At 41.6% G+C, this 20,141-nt stretch overlaps 1 protein-coding gene across 1 annotated transcript in view; it reads left to right on the top strand.

Annotated features, from left to right (window-relative positions):
• The window catches only part of znf804b (zinc finger protein 804B), a 40,746-nt gene extending 20,849 nt beyond the window's left edge, over window positions 1-19,897 (top strand). Inside the window, exons 2-4 of the mRNA XM_088307683.1 lie at window positions 8,578-8,715; window positions 14,356-14,486; window positions 15,159-19,897. Coding sequence (XP_088163809.1) covers window positions 8,578-8,715; window positions 14,356-14,486; window positions 15,159-18,732 — 3,843 coding nt within the window. The 3' untranslated portion in view covers window positions 18,733-19,897. The remainder of the gene's footprint in view (window positions 1-8,577; window positions 8,716-14,355; window positions 14,487-15,158) is intronic.
• Window positions 19,898-20,141: the final 244 nt, after the last annotated feature.

The following is a 20,141-nucleotide window of genomic DNA, read 5'->3' on the forward strand; positions in this document are numbered from 1 at the left end:
GTTCACCGTCTTTTCGGTTCTAGAGTGCAAGAAAATAAATAAAATTAGAAATCAAACTGTATTTTTAAATTCATAGATAACAACATTAAATACATTGTTGCGTGACAAATATATTTGGGGTGAAAGAGCCTCGACAGATGTGAAAAAAAAAAAAGAAAAATTTAAATATTTTGGTCGTTAACACTGCTGTTAATTTATCACATCTGTGACTAAAACGTTACATTGTGGGGCGGTCATATTTTACTTTATCAATCTCTGTATTTTTACGGTACATTCCACATATACTTTTCTGCTACCTCCAGTCAATTTAATCTTTACTGCTGAGAGACAACATCATTTATCGCAATATCAAGTTTGTCTTTCTGCACACGTGTGGACTTTGCAGTATTTGTAATAGACTCTAATGGTGTTTTGCACAAACATGTAAAAGAGGAGCAGACAAGACAAAGGCATTGGCTGGTAAGGGCATGCGGATACTCACGCATCCGTCAAATAAATAACCGGGGGGTAGTGGCCATAAAGGCATAATAAAGGCAGTCAAGGGAGATGCATTAAGGTTGTAAATATCAGCTCATTATCGCTCGGCTGTCTCGTTTGGCACTCTGTGCGTGTGTGCGTGTGACTTTGTCTAACAGAGATCTTTAGGTCATTACCGTTGCAAACGTGTCATTAACTCCATAGGGCATAGCACGAAAACAAAAAAAACTGCATCAAACTTTTGCATTCTTATATAAATGTGTCTGACAGAGGCAGATACCAAACAGATTGAGAGAGCAAACAAATTTACCAGCGCAAATGGAATTGTTTCTATTCATTACAATGTCCAGGCTCGGATGCTAATTATGGATTAAGATAATTAAACGCCTAATTGGGCTTGATAAACACTTATAAATTGCATGCTGAATTGACACGACAAGGCCCAGACGCAATTAGGAATCATCAGAATGCAACAAACGTCATTGGGTCTTAGTTAATCTTTGTGACACTATTTGGCGGCGGCGCTGGAATATTAATGATTAGCTAACATTTTTATTGCGGTCTTATTAACAAAATCAACAAAACACATAGTTGGGAATGTGCAACGGGAAATGCGACTACCGGATAAATAGACTCACAGTCGCAGTCTAATTACAATTCCCGGCAGTCGCCTCATACACAAGACAAACATATTTAATTAATTTCAATTGAGAAAAATCAAACGTTGCACTTCAAAGTTGCAGGTGACAAATCTTTCGACAGAGCTCACTTTTATTCTAGACATTATGAAAAACACACAAAAAGTGTTTTTTTTTTTTTGTGTATGTGAAAAATAATCAACACCGAGATGCCAATCGTGTTGATTACGCTAACCTGCTTTCTAATCTTCCCCCCTCCCCCAAAAATATTCAAAACTAGAAGATGGAAGCACATTACACAAGTTTTAAAGTCACCGCATGGGCTCTCTGTGTGTTTAGGTTGATTTTTAAGGTTATTTAACTTTTTTTATTTTAAATGTCTAAATGCAATTTTTACTCATTCATTCCATGATTTTTTTTAAAAAAAAAATGGGATTTTTTTATCAAGAGCAGGTTGAAGATCTTTTTCATTTAGCTCTGAATTAATATTTAGCTTATTTTAATTTGTATTTTCCCGACAAACAAAAATGTCCCTCACCACAAATCACCACTTAAGTATATTTTACTCCGCTAAATCTGCATAGAGGAAGATCAGCACCAGCGTGAACCCGTGTACTCTCATACACCCACCTCAGCAAAGGAGAGTGCTGTCTGCTATGATTTTACAAACTACTGGCTCATGTACTCTCGGCTCCAGAATGAACCAATCAAGAAACAAAAGAAGTTTATTGGCTGCTGTCACGGAAATGATTCACAATTCTCTCCCTAGATGAAGAGCAGTATGCAGCGCAGTACAAGCACCGTCGTGCCTGACATCATTTAAATCAAAGTTCTTGATTCGATAAAGAGAAACATGTTGCTACTGTCATATGCTATTAAGGGCTTGATATTAGCGAGATAAATGTGATTCTTGCAAACAGAAAAATCAGGGAATCCCAAAGACTGAGAACGTAATGGTGGGGCTGGTATGGTCATTTTTAGTTAAGTATTGGGATTGTTATTTTTTTATTTTTATTTTTTTACAGTCTAGAGGTGAACCAAATTTCCAAGAAAACATATTAGGAAAGGGTGTAACTGCCTCGCGCTCTTGCCACAAATAAATTCCGTGCAGTTCCCAATCTGGCGAGTGGATGTGACGGCAATTGCGCCAAACTCGTTAACGCGTTTGAAACAGCATCATGCCAAGATTAATATCATTGCGGCATGGCACAAAAAGAGAGCAGTCCAGACGCAGCTTCTACAGGCATTTAATGAACCTCTCTCTCCAGGGCTCCTCACATTGACTCAAAAGTAATGACAAGTACCGTTAGCGTTTTTTAGAACAAAACAATTGAGAGTGATCAAACTGGTGTACTTATCTGCATCCTCCGTTTGCCAAATGGAGGGCAAATGATTGATGTTTGACGTTACTGAAAAGGAGGAGATTTAAGATCTTATATGATTATTCTTTTTAGTGGTTATTATTTTGTGTATTATTACTATTATCATTACTAGCAGTTTGCATTTGTTTGTTTCATTTAAAAATGTCATTAAATGCGTTCTGGTTTACACAATAAAAAGCACTTTTATTGTTTCTTATACATTTTGTTCCTTTAGCCGACAGGTGTCAAACTCCGCTGTGTTTTCCATCTCTCCCGGCTGCTACACGCCTGATTCAAATGAGCAGGATACTTATCAGGCTTGTTCAGGGTTTGCAGATGAGCTGATCATTTGAATCAGGTGTGTTCCAGCCGGGAGAGATTGAAAGCATGCAGGAAAGTGGCCCTCCGGGACATTTTGTTTTTATTTCAACAATCACCATGCTGTGTGTGGGTGTGTGTATGATGTAGTAAGTACGTGCTTGATGCCAATTGGCTGTCGCCAACGACGACAGAGTGGGCCAGCCTTAAATAATGACGGAAACCACAGTCATATCGTAAGATTTAAACAACAAATCCATGTATGACTAGTCTAGACTATTGGGTCATAGTTTGTTCAACTTTTGTTCAACTTACTATAAAAAATGTTCGCAATAACTCAAAGTTATTATTCTTTGCCATTAATACGGCAATTTAAAATTTGGTGGCAATTTCCGCAAAAATCATGGAAGTTGATGAACATGATTTTCTTTCATGGACCACAAAAAAATTATGTAGTGGGCCAGATCTGGCCCCCAGGCCTTGAGTTTGACACCTGCAACAAATCCAACATATAAAGTCAGTGCTTTTTTTCACCACTTAAAATCCGACTGGCTAATCTAAACTTCAGCTTGTTACGTAACTTTTAAGTGAAACTGATGACTTTTTTCAATTTACATTTTGAGGTCCTGTGTTTAAGTCAGTGCTTTTGTAATTAGTTAAAAAATGAACAATAGCCATATGCACACATATATTCAAGAAAATCTCCCTTAATATATTCTGTTCTCAACAGTAGACATTCATATATTTGAACAGAAAGAATCTGATAACAGCACTTCTAATGCTACTGGATTCTTTTTTTTCTCCTTGCTTCCCAGATTGATTATGCATGGAGAGCTTTGTTTCGTCCTACTTTTTTTTTTTGTTGTTGTTACAAGTTTATTTCAGAACATAATTCAGCCCTGATCGCAATTAGAAAAAAGTGGTGCGCCATTACAGCATCCCCATATTTTCAGATTCGCCTCAGCTGCCGAGCGTCTTTGAAGAGGCACAAATTGTCACTTAAAATGTTATTCGGGCTGCCCTTAACCCTTTTACATGAACACATTCAATCATCAACTTGCAGCAGTAAAAAAATAAAAAATAAAAATAACATTTTGGTGTGATTGAAAAAATATGCAAAGCAAAAAGAAAAATACTCCAAGTATTTTTGAACAAAACAAATGCATACACAAAGGTAATGAAGACATAAAGGTGATGAAAAGGAGGATCCATTCACCACTGCACAATTTCAATCTGCTGCAAACCCAGAGGTCTCTTGCTTTTTCATGAATATATTGTATATCATTAGTTTGCAATGTGCACATAGTCGAAAAAGCAGACAGGCCATGTGTAAAACACTTTAAGCGTGACTTTCTTGCTGCAACAGATTAAATTACATCCTTCCAGTTTTGCTTGATAAGTCCTCCTATTTGTGGCATGGCTGCAGCCATAAGCAAACATGGCGCTTCTCTACCAAGCCTGGAAATGCAATGAGAACATTCAGGCCCGTGGACATTAGTTGTGCTTTTTTTCTTCTCTTTAAATCAGGCTGACAGACGTGTGTGACTGCATGCACTGAATGTTGCATTTGCATACGGCTTTTGGTGCATGACAGTAAAGGAGAAATCATGTTTAGGGTAGAAATTTAGCGCATCAAGTAGCAGCATGGCAAGTTATGACTTTTAGCGCTCCTTTTCTCATGAACATCGGGCCGACTTCATCGCAGATAATTACACAATTTCATTGTATTAGGACCCAAACCGGGGACAAATACACTCACGCACTTCTCTCAAACTCATCACAGTGGCTGCACTCAGAGAAAGGCCGTTCTTGGTGATTGGATCATTTCCTGGTCATGGCTTTAGGACTGCGAGAAAGATCAATAAAACACACACACACACACACACACGCACACACGCATACACACCCCGGCACGCGCAGGATCAATGTATATTACTTACCTTTCTGCAGAGAATCTTGCCAGCCAGCTCGCCCACTCTGACTCCAAATCTAATATGGACAAAAGTATGGAGACACCTTTTAATCAAGCAGCCTTTTAATAAGGCAAGAAATCACATTTGCAATCTTAAAAATGCCAAAATGCGAGTTTTCTCAGCCACTCAATGACAAAAGCTAGCTGAGTGTTTTGTAATGCACTGAACTATTATGCTAGGCAGTTTGGATTTTTAATTTGTATTATCCCTTCAACTCTATCGAGGTTTTATTAATCCAACCAATGTTCACACAAAACTGTAGTGACAGTTGAGTTGAGAGATTCGCTTAACTGGTCTGAAAATAGTTTTATTAATTTTATCAGCATTATTGGGGGGCCACATAGGAACAATCACTTCCTAACCAGATTTTAGGAAATATTTTAAATATAATAAAAAAAATATGTACAATTGAGTTCTTATTATATTTAAATTATGGAAGCAGACAACATTTTTTTTTAGTGCCTATGGCTCTCTTGCATATAAAATACCATTCAAGGGTGGCACAAAACTGATGAACACGATATTAACATAAGTACTAGAAATCATTTTGTACTTTGTGCAGTCAACAAAAATTTTCAAGGCTATTTTCCCCCCTTGAAAGTGTCACACTTAACAGTGAACATCTGAACATGTATTATTTTGCACTTAATTTATGTTTTTTTTTTTATTCTGCATGCTTGCTCCTAAATCAGAGTGAGTTGCTAGTGTTTGAAATTCTCTATTACAGAGTGACTGTCCTGCCTTTTTTTCCGATATAAACAAAAAGTCTTTCTTTAAAATTATGTGACAAGTTTAAAATAATTGAATGTATCAAAAGTACTAGTGTTATCGATTACTTGGTCTTGGTATCGGTGAGTACTCAAGAGTTGAGTTTTGGTATCGATCTGGAAAAAAAGTGTCATTGAACATCCCTAATTGGTTGTCTTTTATATTTTCATAGCATGAATATCCCACATATAAAAGCGCGAGTAGTGCTATTTAGGCATGAATAAAAAAAAATAATAATAATAATATTAAAAAAATAAAATTTAAAAAAAGCATGCATGGTTGAGTCTTTTGTGGAGGAATTTGTACACAATACACAACTCAAAACACTACAAAACACCTTTGGGATAACCCACAACAGACATTGTTTGACAGTCAAACCCTCAAGTCCAATAGCAATCAAAATCTTGTTGGGAGTCTTCCCAAGGCTCCATATTTGCTTCCAGTATTACTTTCCTGTGAGGGCTTGTGTCCCGATCCATGTGCCCACATAGCGTACCTGCAGATTGAATGAGCCAAAAGAAAATCATTCTATTCATCTTTTTTTTTAATTAAAATCACCTTCATATGTACATCAGGGATCATTAGTCTCAATGATAATAATAGTTATGTGGAGCCGTGATATAGACTGTCAGACTGGTATGACCCGGCTTCGCTTCACAGAGAAGGCGTTCGACAGAAGGAGAAAAGGGCAAATGGGGGGCTATAAAAGGGGGATAACGAGTATGGCAAGAGGATGGAGTTGCAAAAAGAAGTATAGAAAGAAGTGACAAGCTCAAATTAAATTCCCATCATGTCAGTGTAGAACAGAATTCAATAGTGTTTATTGGCAGACCCTAGCCTGGGGGAAATTACATTCTGAAGCGGAGCATGGAATGAATGCACACACACACGCACACACACACACGTATACCGTTTGGACTCACAAACACACACATACATCCACTGAGCACAATCCTGCATATCTTCCGACCAAGGGTGGGGGAGGAGCGGGGGATCCAGTGGCAGATGTGAGCATGCAGACTAGTGATGTATCCCCCGGGGTCCACGTGCCATTTGTGTACTGTCTGTCCTTGTTCTGCACACACATCTGTTGTGAGTTTGTTTCTCTGATTCTTTTCTTCACACAAAAACATCAACCGGGACATGCATGCATATTCACACACAAAAGTCCAAGTGGTGCATTATGGATGATCCATACTGCTGTTTTGTTTTGTTTTCCGCCACAATTGTCATTTTCTCTGCAGATTTGACTTTGATGTAACTGAGGTTCTTCTTGCATGAAAGAAATACATCCAAGAAATGATTTTATACAAAAATACACTTTTACCTCATGCTAGGAACATTTTCTGGGTCATACTGACGAGGAGAAAAAAATGAAATATTATGAGAAATAAAGTGTGTGGGGGGGGGGGACTCTAACAAGGATTTTTAATATTAGAGATTATGAGAAAAGACTTTTGACAGCCTTGTTTTCCAATAGTAAGATTTAATTCATTAAAGGTGAGTCTGTAGTTTAGAAAACCACTTTTGTCATATTTGTTAATCTGGCATTTGAATATTATTAAAATTATCTTTTAAAAAAAAATTCCACTTCATTCGCACCTTATTTCTTTAATTTTATTCTATTATTTAATAACCCATAAGAGATTGTAGAAAATGTAATATAAATACAAAAAAAAAGAATAAAAAAAAAGACAAAAAAAGACATCATCAAACCGGTAACTTTTCATGTTTAGCAACATTCCAACATGAATGGCTTCCAACATGGCTTTGGTCGTGGGAAGTAAAGTGAGCTAGCAGTTTAAAAACTGCAAACTCCCTTTTAATCATACAACTTTTTATACTCAATCCAGCTATTTTCTCTACGGATGTCCTGTTGCAGAGAGCTGGTCGCTACTGAATTTCCGTGACACATTATTAAAAACAAAAAAAAACAGCACAAACTAGTAATTTGGACATCACCACTGTATGTTTAAAATAATAAGCAACTTCAGAACACGTGCACACAAACGTTCATATAGACGAACAGCTGTCATGTTTTTCTCCACTTTTAATAATCATTAAAAGTGCATTTTACTTTTATTGAAGTTTTCACAAAGTAGATGATGTTATCAAAGCATTGCTTTTATGTTCATCCATTTTCTCTTCACAAATTCTGCCCCTCCTCCTTTTTTTTTTTTTTTGTGTTCACCTGCTCCTGGTTCTTTTCAACCATGCAGAAAAACAACCATTCCCACCTACAAGCAATTTAAAGTCTTCAGTGACCAAACATGCTTGTTTTTGTAATGCGGGAGGAAACCTGGAGAAAGTCATAAAAGCACAAACTTTGAGGCTGACATGCTAGCAACAAAGTTGCTCAATCAGACTCAGTTTGGCAAAATGATACTTTCATTCAAGATTGTCACGTTTTATTAATAAAAAAAAATAAATAAAAATTCTCCATTTTCTCCATTATGACTTGATTTACTTTTCAGCACGAAACAAAAAGAATGAGAAAAAGGCAGACTTAGCAGAACTCCAGGTCATAAATCACGTTGGCATTGCTTTTTTAGAAGCACAGTGTGGACTCCACCAGTACATGGAGTAGAATAGTAAGTTTCACAAAACATTAAAAAGTCAAACATGTCTGCAAATGTGTAGCAACGGCGGCTGAATGGATATCAGAAGATGGCATTTTGACACTACGCCGTGGGACGTACGATGCAATATCGTGCAATATTTTGTCCTATCTCTTTTTTGGGGGGGGCGGCACCAGGTTCAAGTCAGCCTGCTCTTGTGTCCATTTCATTTGTTAGCCTCAAGCTAACAATACTACAGCAAAGTACTTTAATGGAACGTGCTTTAATGGTTATATGCAGAGCACATGCCCGGGTTATTACGAGGAATGTCTCCGGAATGCAGATTTGCTCTTAGCATCTAAACTCTCGGCTCGAAGCTTTTATGTTATTGTCCTTTTATTGCCGCCATCTCTCCTCGCCTTTCGTCGTCGTTCTCCCTTGTTCTGACGTTTTGTGTGTGCGCGTGTGTACGTGTGTTCCACAGGAGCGTGCCGAGCGAGCGTTGGGCTGCTCAGTGGAGGATCTGAAATCGCTTTTCTATTGCGAGCTGTGTGACAAGCAGTACCTACGCCACCAGGAGTTTGACAACCACATCAACTCCTACGACCACGCGCACAAACAGGTACATGACGAGACGCTGCTTGGAAAACACAAACGGGCATTTCTTATGAAGCCTTTGTTGTGGAATTATGTGTTGAAGCAAAGCTGCTTTTCATGTCTTCTTGAAGAGAGCTGCCTTCTCTTGCAAGCACACGCACACACATTCATCGGATTTCAATTTCATACAGGAGAAACTAATAAGAAAACGAGAGAGATGAGAAATAACGAAGGGTAATTAATATTTGATGTGAACAGGAGGAATAGACTGGTACTTAGACCCTGGCAGGAAGCGCATGGCCTTGGGATGACATCTTATGAGTTCTGATGTGAAGGAGTGATGACATCAGTGATGAAGAATGAGCCGCCAGGCGCAGATGTATATTGATGTGCATTAAGAAGGACGGGCATTTGCATCGGTGGAGGCGGGTCAAAAGCGTGCTAATAAAGGCAAGACGGAGGGAACAAGTTAAAAAAAAAAAAGAAATGCAGTTGAGTTAAAGTTACAAGCTCAAATCTTGAATGCTAAAAAGGATGGCGCTATAAAGTATCCGTAGACACATGCACAGGGTGCACGTGGGAGGACAACCTTAGCAATACTTCTAAAGAAATAAATCTAATGAAGTGACTTTTTTTCGGAGCTAGCTAAGCTAACATGAAAGTTTTTAAAATGTGGGACGAAGCCAGAGTATCAAAGGCAGGACTGTAAGGCAAACGTGGTAACCACTAGTCCCCCATGCTCCGCATACTAATGTGACTTCTTTTACTTCAATTTGAACTTGTGATAATTAATGCACAATTGACGACTTTAGCGTGACACAAAATTGTAATTATTACTCATAATTTTAATTCACTAAGAGATTTTTCTCTTCACGGCGGGACGGTGGATGACTGGTTAGCACAGCATCGGGCGTGGGTTCAATCCCGGCTCTGGCCTTCCTGTGCGGAGTTTGCATATTCTCCCCGTGCCTGCGTGGGTTTTCTCCGGGTACTCCGGTTTCCTCCCACATTCCAAAAACATGCATGGCAGGTTGATCGGACACTATAAATTACCTCTAGGTGTTAGTGTGAGCGAGGATGGTTTTTCGTCTGTCTGTGTCCTGCGATTGGACGGCAACCCGTTCAGGGAGTCCCCTGCCTACTGCCCGAGGAGAGCTGGGATAGGCTCCAGCACGCCCGAGACCCTTGCGAGGAGAAGCGACTTAGATAATGGATGGATGGATTTCTCTCTTCACTGGAAAAAAGAAACTCCAAACTTGTTTTGAAGAAGACAAAATGAATGTTATAACACTATTACAACTGCAGTTGTCTTTTTATTGTTTTCATTTCCTCCCAAAGAATAAAGAAGAGCAACACACACGCACACGCACTGATAAAACAAAAACTATTAGTCATGACTCAAGTATGATTGTATTATTCCAGTTTGGACAAGATGAGGCCAACAGTGCGTTAAGAAAAGGCCCGGCAGCAGGTTCTCTCCTGTGCACTACTCTCATTCCCATTTTCATACACGAGCTCTACTTTGGACTAACAAGCTGAAAGTTCCACTGTTAGCGCACGCTGGTTCTGCTTTTTGTTGTCAAGCCAAGTCGTACGATAAACGTACAGACGTCCGAGCCACACACAAGCAATCTCTTAACCGAGCCAGCCCGCCTCCCGCTTCCCGACGCCCACACCGGGCCTTGAAATGAACATTAAATAAGACTGTTCGCGCACTGTCATTGTTCTTTGGAAATGAATTGAAGCAACTGCAGGCCAATGTTAATGCTTTGTTTTAGCCAGCGGCAGGCACATGAAACAAGCTGCATGAGGCACTGAGCTGACAGTAGCCACTGGCGCTGGGAGAACACACACAAACACGCAAACACGCACACGCGCACACGCACACACAGTGGCATGCATGCTCACTGCCGAGCAAGCGGACAGGAGATGAAATTCCAGCCGAAGACGGCTTCCCTGCAGGAGTATTGGCTTTGGAGAAAGCAAGCTGATTGCATTTGCGCTGTCTCCAAAGCCATCCCATCGATTCGGGGTTAAACATGTCTGCAAAAAGAGCTCTTCTCAGCGTTTACGGCTGATGACTGAAATTGCACATAACAACATGAACGGGCTCATTTAAATAAAGAGCAATCAAGACATTTGCATGGACACATCCTTCAAAATGAAGCGAGGCACCAAAAAGCTTGAAGCTGTGCACATTTAAAGGATATCGATTTGTGGGGATTGAGCTTGACAGCATGTTGGGAAAAGTGAGGGAGCATGATAGCTGAGACAAGAAATAAGAGTCCTCTTTAAATGGGGAAAGAGGGCACCTGTGATGTTGTCCCCCACGCTAAATATAGCAATGGCATTCGTCTTTATGAGAGAACAATAACCTGGCGCTGTTGTTCTAAAAGGAAGGAGCATTTTCACATATTCCTTCTGGCTCTCATCATCATGGACAGCTACGAGTACGCCAACTCTGATTTCGTCTCAAACACGGACGAAACAAGCTGACTTCATATCCACCTGCAGGATTTAATTGAAGATCTGAATATATTATTTTGATTGACACTGTTTGAGCGATATCGATTACTTCCACCAAACATGGTTAGTTTGTTAGTTAGCAGGCCCTGCGCTTAAAGTACACGATCAATTTCCATGACATTTCTTTGAGGGGTGGCAAAACAACCTAATTAATTTACATGCAGATCAAGATTAATACGCAGAGGCATTTATTTGAAATTTTCATGACTTGAGTTAAAATCGCCCTGTTTACACCGCACCAGCATGAAAATGGTGGAATCCTGTAAAAAGTGTCACTTTTATCACTTTTGTGAGAAGAATTTGTTTTATAATTCATATTACATTTGTTTATTTTTAATTTTTCAAAAATTAGAGTCTTGTCACCATTCACGGACACTCTGATTTGTGCTGTTGAGTTCAGTTGCGCTGTCCCAATGCTGCTGATTCACCTTGAAAAAGACAAGAGTTAAATAATGAAACTGAAATATAAGGATAAAAAAAATATTTCTAAATATGTAGGATATTTATTTTTAGATGGGAGGCTAAAAATTACCGGTATGCATTTCATGATGAGTCTCTGTTATTTTATGATGCAAGCATTGTAATGCGCTGTCCTCCTCTAAGTCATAGATAGAGTGGCTACGATGTTAATAATCTGAATTGTGAATTGTGCCTGTCATCACAAAAATATATTTTCAATATTTTGTTTGGTCAGTAAGGTAGTAAAACTAGAATAAACCTCCTTCATGGTAACAAATGAAGTGAGCATTAATAAATTAATAATTAATTAGTTTTTTTCTGCCCCTTAGGATTCGGGTAAAAACCTACACAACCAATTCCCTCACAATTTTAGTAGGGTGATACACGAAAAAATTGCATCAGCCATACATTTTGTTCCTACCTTAAGTAGCCTGATAACAAAAGCGCAAATTATTTTTGTAGTGTATCGGTATTTTTTTTAATTTTTTTTTTGTACAGCTGTTGGATCGGGTCCTATTAGCTGGATGCAGGGGTACGTCATGTTCATCCTGGCACGTGTCAAAATAAGATACATAACCCAACAAGTTCTTCTGCATTAGTGTCCTCAGTAAGCTGATGGGGGGATGTTACGCATCCAATGGTAATGTAAAAAGACACGCGTTTGTGTAAAACTCAGCACAGATTAACCTGACGTCTGTCATCTCCTTGCGCTAGATCTAGGTGTGAAAGAGTTTGAGTGTATAAATAGATTCAATGTCTGAGGGGCTAATCTGATGTGTGCGCATGCAAAGGGCGTGTGATACATTCTGGATGATAGGTGGGAATGAGGAACATCATGTGGAGAAAAAAAAACTGACAGCGTTATAATCTTATTGTGAAGTATGCTGCTGAACAAATGCAATAATATGTCATGTAAACACCAAAATTGTGACGGTTGAAGCAAAGATTTCCGTGTGTTTGGAAGTGTGCGACAAAGAGACTCGAGAGAGATGGGAGGGATGTTTGTGGAGAATGCCGCAGCTTTTCCGCAATTCTCGAGTCCCGACTTAGACTTTAGATGCAGACAAAGACAGGCACACAAACGTGCACATGCACACACCTGCCAAGCGGGGATAAAGGAGGGATTACAGTGTCAGAAAAGGAAAATCGCAAAAGTGTGGCATGAATCCTTGAGAGAATCGGCGCAACTACAGTGACAGACATGTTTAACCTACATAAACACGTTCGTAAACAAAGCATCGCTCGTTATTTTTCACAGCCCTGTGATGCATTCAAGGATATAATATTTTTTAGAATAGGGGTGTCAAAATCATTTTTGTCACAAGCCACATGGTAATTTTGTTTTTTTATATCAGAGGGCCGTCATGACTGTGAACCCAATTAACGTATTAACGTATAATCGCCTCATATTGCATCAACACAGCAAATTAATAATTCATTTTTAAATCAGAGGTGAGCAAAACTTGTTTGTTCAAATATGATTTATGAGGGATTCCTAAAAAATACTTGACATTTCAACTTTTCTTAATTTTTTTCTTTTAAATTAGAATCATTTACAATACTGTTGTAATATAGTTATTACACTATACAAAAGTACATGAGCAATTTTGTACTGCATAATCTGTTTGATTTATTTTTTAGGTGGGCCATGGAAAAAGTCAAAATATGTTCGAATTAATAAAAACTTTGATTAACTGAAAATTTAGGCTAATCTATTTTAGAAAAAAAGGAACATTTGAATTGTCACAAGCACACTAAAGTATACTCTTAAAATGATAGTTGGCCTTGCGAAGAGAACTTTAATCATTTCAATCAATCAATTCATTGAACAACAATAACCTCATAAAATTATATTGCATTAACTCAGGGGTGGGCAAACGTTTTGATTGGCGGGCCACAATGTCTTCAAAATTTGACAGAGGGGCTGGACCAGGAGCAGATGGATGGAGTGTTTTGGTAACCTCACCTCATCGGGAGAAAAAAAATACATTTAATTTTAAATGAAAGTGAACAAAAGCTTACTACAATACATATGTATATGAAAAACCACAGTATTTAGAAAATAAAACATTAATAAGGTTTATTCATTGAATTTTTTTCAAGTGTGGCGGGCGGATTAAAACGTTTAACGGACCGCATGTGGCCCCCGGGCCGTAGTTTGCCCACGCCTGCTTTAACTACTACCAAAGGATTTAAAGCTATGGCGTATAAAGATGGAGACTGAAGGGCTGATGGCACCAAGCATCACACCTGAAATATTTCCACGGGCACAAAAGTGTTTTTAGCCGGTCAAAAAACAAGACGCATGTTAACTAAAAATATTCCATCCATACTCCCTCATCTGTCCCATACACAACCCCTTCTGTCAAGATAAAGCCCCAAAATAGATTCCATTACATCAAAAGTCAAAACTCTAACCTATGATGAAAACAGAATATAACCTCAGAAATGTCCTCGTCATAAAAGTATGCCACTTAATCATCCCGACTGTGTCTGAAATCGAGAATTCACCATTTTGTTTGGTCTCACGCTGGGCATTGCACGAAAAGGCGCTTTCGTTGAGGCTGAATGAAGTTAATTGGGCACATTTTGAGGAGAAACATCTGCAAATGCTAAGCGCAGTTTGAAAAATCAAATGAATGACTCCCTCAACCTTTTCCTTAACATGTGTTTACCGCAGAGACTGAAGGAACTCAAGCAGAGGGAGTTTGCTCGCAACGTGGCCTCCAAGTCATGGAAGGACCAACGCAAACAGGAGAAAGCTCTCCGACGCCTGCACCAGCGAGCGCAGCTGCAGCAGGAGCGTCAGCGGTGAGTGTGTGTACGTGTAAAATAAGATCAGGACTCCACAGAGGTTAGAGTGCGTCACATCTTTTCAATGTTTCTTAGAGTTGATGGATGCATCCACAGATGTGGGAGCACTCAGTGTCCCTCCATGGGCCACAGGTGAAGTAAATATAAGATGAAGATACTGGCTTGCTTACGAAGGTGTTTTTGGGCCACGTTGAGCAGGGAAAAAAAATGGGATTTTGTGAATAAAGATTTATTGGGATTAAGATTATTTACTATTTGCGGGAAAAAAAATGTCTCAATTTCACAAAGAGTGGACATTGGTGTCTGAATTAATTTCCGGGGCATCATCAACATGACACAAATAATCTGTCTATTGTGCTCTTTTAAATTCCAATTTACATGCTTTTGTTGCAATATTAATGTGGAATTCATTATTAAACTTCAAATAAATGTGAAATTTCGGATGGTTACTTTTCTTTATCGCAACTGTAGCACAGGCCAATGACAAAAAAGGTCAAGGTCAACAAAACAGTTTGAGAGGCAAGCTAGGGGATGGGAAAAAATTGTGATCTCAATACATTACATTAAATAACTCCTTATTGCCTGACAAAATTGAAAATCAGTAAGTCATGTTCTTCCAAAGTGATTTAACGCAAACAAACTGAACATGTGCATTAACTGTCATTCCAGTGGCCAAGGAAGGACTTTTGAGTTACGGAGTGCTGTCAGGCTTGTCAGCCAGCAGCAAGACAGAGGCACGGAGCACAAAGACTGCAGCCCTGTGGACAAATTTGAAGCTTTCAAACACACACACAGGCCGCCAGCCAAACACGGCGGTACATCTCCACTGAGCCACCAGCAAGAAAATCCATGCCGGCCTCCCTCCCAAACACCACTGGCCACTCCGGCCGAGTCCCCGCTAATCACTCATCCAGAGTCCAATAAAGGTCCTCCTGCAGTGAATCAGCAACCGCATGTGGGCTGCCAACTGCCTCTGGAGGGGCGGGGGAGAGCTGGAGGCAGGCGTGGGGTGTCCTTCTGTTTCTCGCGAAGGGGGCCGCGGCTGGAGCCCTCCGCCTCAGTTTTCTCTGACCAGGAGGAGGAGGAGAGAGAGAGGCGGGAGCAAATGAGAGAGCGGATTAAGGGCATTTTGGAAGACATTGAAAAGGAAATTGAGGGTGTTAGTCAAAGCAATAGGAGAGGAAATTGCACAGAGGAGGCTGAAATAAGGGAGACGGTGAAAGATAATCAGAGCTGTGATTTAACATGCTCAACATCACATGATGAGCTAAAGCAGGCGTCAGGAGCAGGTGCCGGTGCGCACATGTCCGTTCTGTGTAAAGATGGTTCAACCTCTGTTCAATGGCCTGTCAGTTTGCTGAGGTTCACCAAGTGTGAGCCGAGCATCTCTTATAGCTGCAACCCAAACAGCACAAAGCAACCCCAAACAGCAGAACAACTTGCACAGGATCAGCTATGTGATCTCCGGGATGAATCGAATCCATGCGAGCCAGCTATTCTTGCACCAGGAGCTCATTACTGTTTACAAAAGGGGATGAGTCTCGAGTCGAAAAAAGCTGAGGAGAATGTCAAGGCAGAAGCACACCTGTTTGTCGAGAACAAAAACCTTTCATCGCCAGAGGGAGGATCAGAAGGGTCGTCACGCGTGCTAAGTATAGAGCATCATGTGAGGGCGCCCTCCTTTCCATTTGACCCCACTCATAGTGACAGCTCTGACACAAACCCCCCAACTCCTCCGGGAGACAGATTAGCAGGCGCAGGGGGGATCGAGGAGAGAGCCATCTCAGCCCTAAGCTGTAAATTAGAATCTGTCACCGAGCTTGGCACACGCAAGACATGCATCGGTCTGCCCAGGTGTGAGAGCGAGAGTGAGACCACGTGCGAGCGTGCCAGCGATCTTCATCCACATGGCGGTATCTCGTGCAGAAAGAGTAAAACCAGCACTAAGAAGCCTAAGCTGGGAAAAAGAAAGAGGGGGGGGAAGCGAAAGGCCGCAAATAGGTGCAAATCAGTAAAGTGTAAAGTGAGGAGTGTCGTTTCTGCAGTCTCGAATGTGAGCGCCAGAAGAGGAGACACTGGAGACTGTTGGCGAGACAAAAAGGGACAACAAGAGATGGAGGCAAGAGGGAGAGTGTGGAGAGCTGGGAGCAGCTGTCTTCCAGGGAGACCTGAGACCAAGCCAGTTTCCATCTCTGTCAGGAGGCGGAGGACTCACAAGAGCCGCTGCTCGGCATCACAGTACTCGCGAGGCGGGGAGCGCGGGGAGCACGGGGATCCCTGCCGCGCCTTCTCTCAGTTTGCCAGATGCACACCTGACACTGAAGGGGAGCCATTTCCCCAGAGATCTCGCTGCTCCCTACGCTCTTTCTCACCAGGATGTAACACAAAGCTGTTTTGGGAATCGGGTCACCATAGCAACCCCAAGAGTTTCATTGACTGCAGTTACCCTGACAACAGCTGTAGTGGCAGCCCGGCGAGAAAGAGAAAACTCCTCCATGGGGACAGAAGGTTCATTCACAGTAAAACAAGTAGTTTAAGACGCTATGGGGAGACGGACAGAGTGAGAGAACGAGGGAGGCAGATAGGTTCCAAAGACCGAGGTTTGTTCTCAGACCAATGGGAGTGGATTGGGGAGAATGGGAGGTTAAATTGCGGATGGAGATGGAGAAACAAGGCTCAAGGGTCCGAGTGGGGAAGTCGGTCCAGTCTAAGTCCAAGCAGCCGGGAGATGACAAGCAGGAGAACAAGCATGGAAGATGTAGATTGGGACAAGTGGACATTGGCAAGCAATGACAGCTGGGAAGAAAGGAGGACACGCAGGTCCACCTCAGGCTCCAGAACCGATACTGACAGCAGGTGGAGTCCCAACTGTGCATGGGGATCTGCACGGACGGGATGCTCAAGCTTTAGGTATGTGCCTAGCCCTGAATGGTGTGCAAGTAAGCGGACGTACGGCTCGCCGAGGGAGTTGAACATATGCGAGTCCAGCAGAAGTCACAGCCCACGTTCCTGCAGCCCATGCAGCAGCCGCAGCAGCGTGTCCGAGCTCAGCTGGGAGTGGAGCAAGAGCAGCACCTGCTCAGGTATGACGTTCGAGAGGCTCCCATCTGAGGTAAACGCTCAAAGTGACCTCACATCTCTTTCACCCGAACTTACTTTCAATGCTGGCGAATCTTCATCAGACCTCAACGCACATCATAGCAACACATCTCAGCTTGAAAGGACCAAGTCACTGTCAGACTGCGGACCTCCTGTTTCTACGACCATAGACAAAAGCACCTCATGCCAAAGTGATCCCCTACCGCAGAAACCAACGCGGACATTGCAGCTCCCCCTCATTGGGAAGCTCCCGGCAATCCAGAAAGAAGCGAGACGGAAGAAAGAACAATTGGAAAGGATTCAGAAGGAGGGTGGTGATGAAGAGTTGAGTCAGAAATTGGACAGTGCACATCCTTTGGGCTTGGCTGACTCAAACCAAAGCAACACGCCAAATTTGTGCGCGGAGGCAATTAGGACTGATGCCAAGAAGACAGGTAGAGGGCCAGCTCAGCCAATCAGCTTCAGTGCAGAGGAGATGGACAAGTATCGGCTCCTACAGGAGCAGGCCAGGGAGCACATGCAGAAAGTTCTGGAACAAGGTGAAGAGATCACAGATGAGCCCATGGAGACAGGCCTTACATGCGCCACACAGGCAGACGAGTGTGGCACTCGAGAGGAGGCGTACATGCCCGCACCCCCATTCAAGTCTCCACGGAATCCTCACGCGATGCAAACTCATCACAACCTGCAAGAAAGACTTCTACACATGAACCCGCAAGAGGATTTTACACAGACTTTGGCTTTGGGTGTCCCCAACCTTCCTCCCCTCGCGTTAACCTCCCCTTTGGCCAACCTCCATCATTTCATTTTACAGCACCCGGCCTTCTCCGCACTCCATTCCCCCGCCTCACGCCCCTCTCCTGATGTCCACCCAGCTCAGCTCGCTCACTCACTCAGCCACCCTCCCCCGAACCAACCTCATTACCTTCACCCTTCTCCCATCCCTCTCTCATCGCTCTTTCCCTCCATCCTCCTTGCTCACCACGCCGTCCCTTTCCTCCCTCCTCCACCTCCCCCCCCAGTGTCCGCCTTCCACGCAAACCCTCTCGCGCCTCTTTCCACGCTCGCCCTGCAGCCTCCCAACAATCTACGGCCTTTCATGGACTCAGTATGGCCTGTGAGGTTCCAGCAGAAGGCCTTGTAACCATCGCAGAGCTGCTGCCATGTTTATTAATTATCCACGGCAGGAGAGAGCGCGCGATTGCAAACGGGGTTCTACCTGTGCTAGTATGGAATCAATTCGAGTTCCTCGCCACACATACAGAGATCCCCCTTATTGACCGTTTTTCAATTGAAAATGTGTTTCTCCATTAATCCCCTGCCGTGTGGCACCCGGCAGTGAAACAACTGACTTTGATCATTCGCTTTCTCGATCATTCAAGCTTATAATAAAGGGAAAGGTGCACCTGCTATTCAAAGACAAGCTGGGCTTGTGTCATCTTCCCTCTTTGTATGTGGCCCGCTACCTTTGAAGTGTAGCCTGCATGCCCCTGACAAAGAGGCGAGAGGAAATAACATTGCTTCTTTTGCCTTGGCTCCATTTCACATAAGTGGTAAAAAAGTAGGACTTTCAACAATCAGAAATGACGACGTAGCACAAGCACTACTTTAACTTGGTCACATTCGAATTTAGCAGGATTGCCTCCCGAATTCCGGAAAATATTTTGGGGAGGTACCAGAAGTGCTTCTTTTTTTTTTTTTTTTAGAGAATTAATGAAGGTATTGAAATTCCGAACCCTAAACTATGTACTTTACAATAGTGATGGGAAATTGAAGCTTCAAATTTGCTTCATGAACCAGTTGTTGTATTTTTGACTCCTCTAGATGGCACTGTTGGTTTAAATAAAGGGTTTAAAAAATGGCCAGTCAGTGTGCTTTCAGCCCAATGTTGAACAGAGCGTGCCATCTACTGGAGTCCAGAAATACTACAACTGGTTCATGAAGCAGACTTGAAGCTTCATTTACCCATGACTACTCTACAAAGTTATGAATTTGAGAACTTAAACTTCAAGACAATGACCTAAGAAATTCTTGTAAGAACCCGTTGCACTATTGCCGTACTGTATATGATCAGCTGGATTTCAGTAGGTGTATATCTCTGTTTTGTCTATATTTTGGGGTATTTTGTAAATATTCTAACAGAGTTTGTGTTTGTGTCATGACACACAAGATAAAAGCCCATCCTTAGTTCATTATAATCTTCAAACACCATATGGCTTTGGTGACATTGCCACATTTCCCTCCCATCATGTATTTATGAAAGTTGTTGCGGCAGCAGTCTGATCTGTGCTAAATTAAAACGCATCTTAAAAAAATCATAATGCCTCCATGTTTTTTTTTGGGGGGGGGGGGTGATGACAGTTATAAATGTAAGTAATAGTCCTTTTCAACACCACACTGTTGTTATGTGTAGGGTGTTTCAGGACATCAACTGTCACAGTGAGTTTGTGCAATAATTCTGCAAATTAAGTGGGGTTTATTTATTCCGTGACACATTTTTAAAAGATGTGACAAAAAGGGGGGAATACAATGCATATTGGATAGCATTTAGCT

Source organism: Idiotropiscis lumnitzeri, chromosome 10 (genome assembly GCF_059441095.1).
Source record: "Idiotropiscis lumnitzeri isolate Australia: NSW breed Sydney's pygmy pipehorse chromosome 10, RoL_Ilum_1.0, whole genome shotgun sequence".
Lineage (NCBI taxonomy): Eukaryota > Metazoa > Chordata > Actinopteri > Syngnathiformes > Syngnathidae > Idiotropiscis > Idiotropiscis lumnitzeri.